This window comes from Heloderma suspectum, chromosome 7 (genome assembly GCF_057233095.1).
Source record: "Heloderma suspectum isolate Gila_16-S chromosome 7, 16-S_ref, whole genome shotgun sequence".
NCBI lineage: Eukaryota > Metazoa > Chordata > Lepidosauria > Squamata > Helodermatidae > Heloderma > Heloderma suspectum.
In genome coordinates, this window is record NC_139464.1 from 82,797,501 (window position 1) to 82,807,500 (window position 10,000).

A 10,000-nucleotide genomic window follows, 5' to 3' on the forward strand; every position below is an offset into this window, starting at 1 on the left:
CTGGCAAGCATGAATTGTGCAGCTTCAGGATGCAGTTCTATCAATGGTGTACCTGTATAACTTCCAGTATTAATTCTGTTGCAACGTAATGACCCTTATAATTTACTTTATTTATAGCTAGCATTTTTTTCCATACAGTGCTTTGCAGACATGACTGCAATCAACGTAACATTCTGCATAAAATCTAACTTACTTTGCAGTACCTCTGCATAGCTGCTAAATTGTTCCTGTGCAATAGCAAGTGAACAGAAATCTCTGTAAAGAAAGTTTACGTAACCATTTTATTAATTGTTGTATTTTTAATTATGTACAACTGGAATGTTATTGGATTGTGTAGTTATTGTACCTTCAGTCAAACTGAAAAGGGAATGCATGTAGCAGGTCTTTTATAACAGTGATGTTTTGGAAGCTTCACAGCATCCCAAACGTTGTGTATGGTACCTTCACATAGATAGAGAGTTCTAGAATGCCTTGAAACCCCAAGAGACTAGCAAAATGTCCATTGCTACGATAGGCAGAGTGGTTGTGGTGAAGATAGGGCCCAAGCTGTATTCCCCTTGGGATCTCAGTGCAGTGGGCCAGTCGGTGTCAGGGACAATTCCTTTCCCCCATTACCCCTGTCCCCATCCCCCTCAATGAAGTCATTCATATGTGACGCTATACTATTCCTACGGGATTGAATGGTAGTGATAAACTATACCTGGTGAGCACTGTTCCTTCCCATGGCAGGAGAGATTTTGCCCACCAATGATGTTGCCTACTAAATGAGCCTCTTTCTTTGAAATGAGCCCTTTTTCCATGTAAATTAATGGAAGCAATTGATGTTTATGGGAGTATGTAAGCAGTCTGCAGTTTGGGCTGATGACCTATCTACCCAAACACAGTTGCATTTCCATTATTAGTTCCTTAGCCCTACTGTTACATAGCATATAATTAACCCTAAGCTTGTGTAATGAAAACGATCACATATTCCTTCCTTCTTTAACCCTGGCTCCACTTTCTTCCCTTACTTTTTTACCCTTTATGTCCTGTGAATGGGGACTTGATACTATATAAATGTGCGTATAGGTGTAAGTATTTCATTTATTATATTTCTATACCGCCCCATAGCTGAAGCTGTCTGGGCAGTTCACAAAAATTAAAACAAAAAAAATAAAATCATTCATGTAGTGACATAGACCAATAGTACACACAACAACAACATATATCAAACAATTTAAAACAATCAGCCAGAGACAATCAAAGAGATTCCATATATGCTGCTAAATGCCTGAGAGAGGAAGGCAGTTTTAATCTGGTGCTGAAAATATGACAATGTTGGTGCCAGGCAGGCCTCGTCAGGGAGATGATTGCATAAATGGGGGTCCACCACCGAGAAGGCCCTCTCCCTTTTTGCCGCCCTCCAAGCCTCCCTTTGAGGAAGCTCCTGGAGGAGGGCCTTAGATGCAGAGTGTAGTCTACAGGTCAGTTCATGCCAGGAGAGGCATTCTGTCAGGTATTGTGGTCCCAAGCCATGTTGGGCTTTATAGGTCAAAACCAGCACTTTGAATTGGGCTTGGAAGAATATATCTCACTCTATTGCTTTCTTTTTCTTTCTGTGGTGTGTACCTAAGGTTTGAAATGGGTAACAAAATATCAGGAACCAACTCTACAATTGCATGTTCCTGCATGTGGAGGGAATTGCCATGTCTGGAGAGCTGAACCTGAACCTGAACCCCCATTCCAGCTCTTAGAATCATAGTCTAGTTTTGCTAGACATGCTGTAATATCCCTGGTCATTTCTGTTAAACCAGGTGAGCATAACCTCAGGCCCGGACGCCAGATCCGGTCTTCCTGGGGTCCCAATCCAGCCTTCCAGGATTCCTCATATGGACATGCTCCTTCCCCTTTCCCCCAACCACTGATCGTTTGGTGGCTTCCTGGATTTTGTGCAAATTTTCCCCCATTCTGAAAGGTTGAAATGCTCCTCCTGAGGCTTGGTTACTGGCAATAAGAGCTTGAAACCAAAATACGCTTGAGTTTTGACCTGGCTGCCTTTTGTCTTCAGCCCCATCCACCCCTGGAATGTGGCCCCTGAAAGCTTCTCTGAAATGGAATTTGGTCCTCGGGCTGGAAGAGGTTCTGCAATCCTATGATAAACCAAGGGCTTCTGGTGACTCCCATAGAACCATCCTGCACAAGTTCACCACATGTTAGGCTCTGGAGAGGAGCAAACCACTGGATGATTATAAGGGAGGCACACGAGGCCCTTGACCTACCAGGAATGGTGTGGAAGCTGGCCTAGGGCAGCAGCAGCGTATCACCTAGGCACTGGCGTGAGGAGGGCTCGGCCACATGGTTGTGCAAACCCCCTTTATGCATAGCAAAGGAACGTTGTGCCCAACACATTTTGAAGACCGCATGAGCCACAAGCTTATACTGACTTAACCATGACTCTCAAAGCATACTCAGACTTTGAGAAATCTCCAGGTTTCAGGGTCTTTGTAACATCAGCAGCCATGACCCCAGTTTCCTCTCCTCACAACCAACTTGCCTATTTCAACTCTACCCTGCCCCAGTACTAACCAGCAATGTGCATTTCATGCTACTAAAAAGGTTGTGAGCTGGTGCTCACCTATGCTGTGCCCTTTGGACAGTTTTTCACCCCCACTCCGAAGGGGTTTAGCATCGAAACGTACTCATAATAGCAAGAAATGTTTGCTAATCAATATGTGAGTTTAGAGAAGGAACCTAAACATCTAGGTTTGGGGGACTCGAGGCAGTTACTGCCATGTAAGACAGATCTGTAAATAAATGGTTAAGAATAACTGTGGGCTAAGAGTCAGAAACCACACACAGAGAAGTGGCAGTGCAGGACTTGAGAAAGCAGAGATACATTCACCAAGGCTTGGGCCAACAGTGGGGCAGAAGCCTGCCTCGAATTCTGCTCTTTATGCAGGATTTGGCCATTCCTAGACTGGTTTCCCATACATAGTCATACCATTTTGTGCACGTTTCACATTGTGAGGGGTGTTTGGGAGAACTGTGTATGCCACCCTGAGAACACAGGAATAAATGAATCACCAGTTCACACTTTTCTTCTGAATAGTAGTGGCAGCAAATTCTCAACATAAAGGTTTTAAATACTAGAATTTGGTGTGTCCCTCACTACTAAAGATCAATACAAGATTGGACTAGGTACAGAATGCAGCCAGAATTGGATCCCTTTTGTGCCCTCCAAGCTCTGACACACCATGATACAATTGATTTGTGTCAAAACCTAGAGCCTGTCTTGTTAAGGCCAGGTCAAAAATCGGTCCTTATACAGAGGACAGGATAAATCCACACAATAAGTTCAAGGGGAGGCTGAGATCAAAAACCTTATGGTATCATTGAAAAACAGAGGTAGTCCAAAAAGCAAGGTCTTAGGTGAAATCAGGGTCAAAACACAGTATAGCAGTCTAGTCGCAAGCATAGTCCAAAAAAGCAGGGCTCCAGGAGTCAGCATTACAGGAGTTCAGCCCTCAAATAAAGCAGAATCAAGTAAGCCAGTTTGCAAGAGTCTGGAAGTGAATGACCCATGATGTTTTATCAGCCCCCAGACCTTAACTGAGAGCTTATATAGTCTGCTTGCCTGGACCCCAACCAAGTCCATTTGAAAGCACTTACTTCTGCTTTCAAAGGTCCCTTTACTCCCAAGGAGCTCCCTACTCATGAGTAGATCTGTTACTTTGGGCGTTTGGGCATGCTCTTCTTTGCCAAGTGGCCACCTGAACCTGCACTTTCTGACGTCTACGCTCCCTGGGGCCAGGAGGCAGTTTGGCCTCACTCTGACTCAGAAAGAGTTTTTTTCTGGTGCAGGTGAGCTAGAGACCCACCCATCCTCTGAAGACAGGCCTGGTAAAGTCTCTCCCTGGATACTGGGGTCTTCCTGGTCAGTGCCAGAGTTGAAGGGCTCAGGCTGCCTCCCAGGGTCTCCTTGCTCTGGCAGCTCTGGATCCTCATTTGAGAAAGACTCATTCTGAGTCAGAATGGGACAGGCATGACTGAGCCTGAGACCCTAGTCCAGTCTTCAGGTCCATGGTCTCAGGCCTCAGATGATTCTACCACATGCTTGGTACAGCCAATAAAATTGGCATTGTGGAGTTGTAGTTCCTGTGATGCCCAGTTTCCTGGGATGTCCCACACATTTCTTTATTGTGTTCAGTGCTCCAGTAAAGCCTGTGGCAGCTAAGCTACCATTCATGCTCTCCTCACTGGCTGCCTTTGTTGTATATTATTCACTTGAGGAGACAGGGAGAATCAGATGTATGGCTTAGAAGCTACAGACATCACTGAGTTATGCACATGCACAGTACATCCCCAAAGTACACCTCCCATGATGCCCGCCAACTTTAGGTGGACCTTACCACCTCTGGTAAGTAACGCAAAGAATGGGACAATATGAGGATCCTATGTAGACCTCCAATGCTGGATTCATGTCTTAATCTTCAGGCCCTGGAACATCGCTGTGCACCAAGACCAAGTAGTCCAATATGGAGCATCACCAATGTGAACTGACCATCTTATTGTTAATGTTCGGGAAAACGTTTACAATTCAGAACCTATTACTCTACTGATTAATTGATGTTACTACTTAATATGATGGTGGTGCTTTAACGTGCCAGGAACTGAGAAGACTCTTTATCAATACCCTGTTCCGATGACACATTAAGGAGGGCCACAGTGCGTTGTAGGAAAATAATCTCTCTCTCTCTCTCTCTCTCTCTCTCTCTCGGCAAGAACTTGATTGCTTTTTCAACAGCTGCCAGCTTGGCAAGCTGGTAAGCAATATGATTATGCCTTGATTAGTTCAATCTACCTTTAATTTTTTGTTGTGATTTGTATTTTTATTTGTAAACTGCCATAAGCCTGCTTTTATCATAGAAAAGTGGAATACTAATGCCTAAATAAATAAATGTCTTCAAGCAGTTCATCTACAAGAAGTGTTAGCATACAGCTCAAGCTTACACAAAAGTTTGTTTCCTGCATAATCATATATGTGCTGTTTTTTCAGTTCAAATCAAATGTTTAAATACCTGTTTGTTCGTTTATTTGTTTAGTACATTTTTATATTGCCCATTAGCCAAAGCTCTCTGGGTGGTTCACAACTGTTATATGGACCAGAGTATATATATTAGCTCATGTAGAGCTCTGGTCAAAATGTATGTTTTGCTCTAAGCAGGCAAGTTGGTAAGCTGATATGCTTGGGTTCAAGAGCAACATCTATTTCTGAGATCTTTCTATTTTCATAATGTATGTCTGCTAAGTGCAGAAGAGTACAAAAATGTGTTTTCATCTAAATATCTATATTGTCTAAAAGATCCCTTACCAGCAGGGTTTTATACATTTTTCTTTATTCTTTGAAAAACAGTCTGGGTTCTTTATCCATTTGTTGTTGTAGTATTATGACACTATTTAAGATGATTGATTGTAACATGTTGAAAGCCTACCATGTGATCATCTATTTTTAAATGCACATTTATACTAGCCAACATTAAAAGTATCTAGCAGTAATTTGCAAGATATGTGAAATGTAAACTCTTGAGCCTGATAAAATCTGATGTGTCTACAATTAGAGTGCCACAGTTCTGAGCTCTTAAAATAACAGATCACCACTGAAATGGGAGTTGAACAATGTTAAATTATGTAAAAAGGTGCTTGGTCTGGCTCTCTCATTAAGGCTGCAACCCTGTGCACACTTACCTGGAAGTAAACTCTATTGAACAAAGTGGGATTTACTTTTGAGTAAAAATTATAGGATTGGGCTGTAAGTCCCTAAAGTGGGTATCAACATTGTTAAGGTTCGTGACAGACAGTAGTTCAAAACATGCTGATTATTAATAAAGTCTGGAGGTGCCAGGTGAATAAGGATGGGTGGGAAATTCAGTCCATCAAGGGTTTAGGTTTATCAAATGGATTTACCCCATCCAATCTGGAATCGATTGCAGAAGTGGATGCAATTTGCAGTCAGAAATGCATACATTTCCAGGCTTGCAATGCATTCTGCAAAAGAAAAAATGTGTCTGACAACATCCACACATTTGAAAATGCGCAATAAACACTGTGTACATTTTTGAAATGCGTACAAATACGCTTTTGTCCAGGGCATCAAGGGTAGGCATGGTTGGACACCTGCTGTGGGCCTTCACCGCAGCAGAGACCCACTGCATATTGAACCTGACCCATATCTCCACCCTAACCCATTTCTCAACATCATGCAGTGCATTTCCCTCGGTCCCCCTTCCCTTGGTACAGGGCAGGGGCTGGACTAGAGGACTCTCAAGGCAACTTCTACCTCTAAAATTCCGTGATTCTGTCTGTACATCCCAGGCAGGAACATTCCCCACAAACACTCAACCCAGCTGGTGTTTGGCTGCTTTGTATGGTGGTGCTCCTCACCATGTCACAGGCTGGTCTTCCATTGCAGCCCTTTGTATTAACACATGGGCCATGGATACTTCTGATTGGCATTTGATATTCACTACACATTATCCCAGGGCCAGCATGAAGGGTAGGCATGCTCGGGCAGCTACCAAGGGCTTGCACCACAGTAGTGGCCCACTGACAAGAGCCTGCTGGAGCTGCTGCTCCTCATCACCATTGCAACATACTTGTTCATCTACCTGTCACTCTGGCCCAGACAGTGGTGATGGTGAGAAGGAGGAGCAATGGATGCCACTGCCTATTTGCCCTCTAGCTCTCTGCCTATCAAGCAAGCGAGTGATTGCCATGATGAGAAAGAGGATGAGGAGGAATAGCAGTTGGTGACAATGGTGGTGAGAAGGTAGATGCAAGCAGAGAGGGGGCCCATTGAAGGCGTCTTGCCCAAGGGCCTGCAAAAACCTGGAGCCAGCACCGCGTTAGTCAATGGGGGAATGTGTGATTATGTGTCCATCTGAAAAATGTGCACCAAAATACGTACTGATTTTTTTCTGTAAACCACCCACCCAACAACCTCAGAAAGAATCAGCATGGAATGGACTTTGAAGTGAGAAAAGGAGGAAGTCCATAGAAATGGACTTGACAAATCCTACATTCCTACAAGTGAAAGAGGCAGATTTCTTACATATTTAGAATCATTGTAAAATAATAAGAGACTATATTATTGGGATGAGGTGCTTACTGTAATTAAAGAGACAACAAGAACACAACATCAGCCCACCCCACGCTTCTTTCTGTTGAACGATACGTGAAGGTATAGACTAAACTAAATTATACTCTACACACTGCTGCCAAAAATGGCAGTGATGACCTGGTCCCCCTCTTCATTTCTGTAACATCTGGTACAGGTTGCCTCATGTTGTGACATCACAACATTCCATATTTCCTGTGCTCCTGCTGGATATCATTGGCAGCTGCTGGCATGGACCTGGGAAACATGGAATGTTTCGACATGAGTTAACTTGTACCAGATGTTACGGAAGAGGAGGGGGAACTAGAAGAGCTGCTTTTTTTCATCAGTAGTCATATGTTTGTCTCTGTACTGTAAATAAATAGAGACCTACAGAGGAATTTGTTGATTACTCCCAAAATGGTAGTGATAAAAAAAAAAAAATACAAGGAGAAAACCATTTGTGGAGGAATCATGAAGAAAAGTCTAGTCTAGTATACAATGTTTAATTAATGTACAGAATCACAGCATTTAAACCAATGTACCTGAATGATGTAAAATCTGCCAGTCTAATATTAGAAACATGGTGAGCATTTATTACATATTGGAGCATAAATAAAGCCAAAGAAGCTGCACCATCAAAATTAGCTATTGTTGGTACAATATAATTTATGGAGTAGGCATTACAGTAGAGATTTTGTTAATTTATTTCAATTTGTTTCGGCAGGGAGTTAGGGCACTGTTAGGTATCATTTTCTTTTATATCTATGCATATTATAGTATTCAATGATTATTTTAAAAGAGAAGAAAGTCTGGAAAGAAATCAGTGGGGCATGAAGTTTATGTTGTAATCATGGTAAGCCTTCTAGGACTGAGCAAGCCATGACACATATAGGACAGAATATTGTGGCCTTGGTTTCAGAACTGGGCATTGTTTCAGTAACAGCCAAGGACTTAATTCTCAATATAGGTCAAGCAACATATCCATGGGACTTCCTCCTTGATACAGTTTGGAAATCCCAGTGGCAGTTAGAAATATATCCTTGCTTGAGGATTGCAAGCTGCTGTTTACTAGAATGATATGAAACAAATAGCCCGACTTGATTACAATTTTTTTAAAATGTGCTCTCCAAGTAATATGAATGCAGACTTCAATATATTTGTAATCTTTGCTTCTTTAGGTGCCTGTGTCAGTGGCCATGATGACTCCCCAGGTGATCACCCCTCAGCAAATGCAGCAAATTCTCCAACAACAAGTTTTGTCTCCTCAGCAACTTCAAGCACTTCTCCAGCAACAGCAAGCAGTTATGTTACAGCAGGTAATGTTGGGGTGAACTATTAGCATAGTTCAGATCTATTCACAGGTATTAACAATTCTGAATGAGATCTATCTATCTATCTATCTGTCTATCTCCCCCATGCAAACACATGATGTCAACCTGCATTCAGCCCTCTCAGCCTTCAACTATCAAACTGAGGTAGAAAAAAGAACAGTTTTGCAACTTTAAAATATGCCATGTAAGATGGCAGCAGCAATGATAGGTGCAGTGTGAACAAGGAAGAAATCAATATTTAAATGTTCAAGTGCTTAGGCACATTTTGAGTTGTAGTATGTCGAAGAAAGTGTAAATACACTTTGAGATAATTGTTGCTTTAAAATTCATAACACTTTAGTGCTCCCTTTAGTGGTAGGCAGTTAAGAAATTTGAACTTATTAGCTTTTTTATCAAAGGGAAAAGTAATTTTCTTCAATGTTCTTTTATTATTTCTTTTCACTTCCCCAAAACCTCCCTCTGTAGAAATTAGAAAGAGAGGAGTGGATTGTTCTTTTTGTAGCCCAAAAATCTGGAATGAGAGCCAAGAATCCCTGAAACCTGTCAGTCTTAGAACAAAGGCAGTGTCATCAATCAGGCATCATTATAATGTTCATTATCATTTTGCCTGACTTTTGAGGAATATGCTTAATTATGATGCAGAAAATAATGTGTTTGTTCTTAATATGTTTAAACACTTGGTATGTAGTAGCATGATAATTACAGGCAAATTGTCTCAACTGTAAATCTGCCATCCTGCTGAAACAGGTGACAGATTAGCTCTCCACTCTCAGGACCTCTAAAGAATAGGATTTTTTGTTTGGCCTTGCTAGACCTTTTGAATATTTACAAGTGGTAGACTTTCTACTTGAGCCTATTTTTAAAATAGTATAATGTTTGTTGAATTTAAGAGTTGGTTGGGCTCTGCTGCATGCTTTTTAGAATACAGATTTTCTGTGCCCTTTTGTTTAGGATATTTTGGAATCTGCATTGGAAAATTTCAGAGCTGTCTTGGAAAAAAATGTATGTAGATCTGTCTCTTCAAACTACATTTTTGTTCTGAGGTGCGTCCTAATGGCTACTCTACCACATGCCAATCTAGAAGAGTTTAGGAGATTTATAATACTTGAAACTTTGCCTTTATTTATTAAAGTCAAAATGATTTATTCAGCAACAACTTCAAGAGTTTTACAAGAAACAGCAAGAGCAGTTACATCTTCAGCTTTTGCAGCAACAGCAGCAGCAACAACAACAGCAGCAGCAGCAGCAACAGCAGCAGCAACAGCAGCAGCAACAACAGCAGCAGCAGCAGCACCAGCAGCAGCAGCAGCAGCACCCAGGAAAGCAAGCAAAAGAGGTAGAACCTAAATAGCTAATCGATAAATCATTGCTGGGGTCTGAGCAGGAGAGGGAAAGAGCTAGATCCTCTGGGTATTTTTAAAATACCATCTTCATGAGAAGCTGTTGGTGCTGAAATAACTCAGGTGCATAGACAGTTTCGTCAGCACATGATGCCCCTGAGGATATATTCACATGGAGAATGTCTCATATGAAC

General features: G+C 41.9%; 1 protein-coding gene across 6 annotated transcripts in view; it reads left to right on the forward strand.

Annotated features, from left to right (window-relative positions):
* The window catches only part of FOXP2 (forkhead box P2), a 595,587-nt gene that overhangs the window by 510,665 nt on the left and 74,922 nt on the right, over positions 1-10,000 (forward strand). For 5 of the 6 annotated variants that reach the window (XM_084810788.1, XM_084810785.1, XM_084810786.1 and 2 more), the window contains 2 exons: positions 8,314-8,451; positions 9,617-9,802. In XM_084810788.1, coding sequence (XP_084666914.1) covers positions 8,314-8,451; positions 9,617-9,802 — 324 coding nt within the window. The remainder of the gene's footprint in view (positions 1-8,313; positions 8,452-9,616; positions 9,803-10,000) is intronic. The other variant, XM_084810790.1, reaches the window with a different exon arrangement.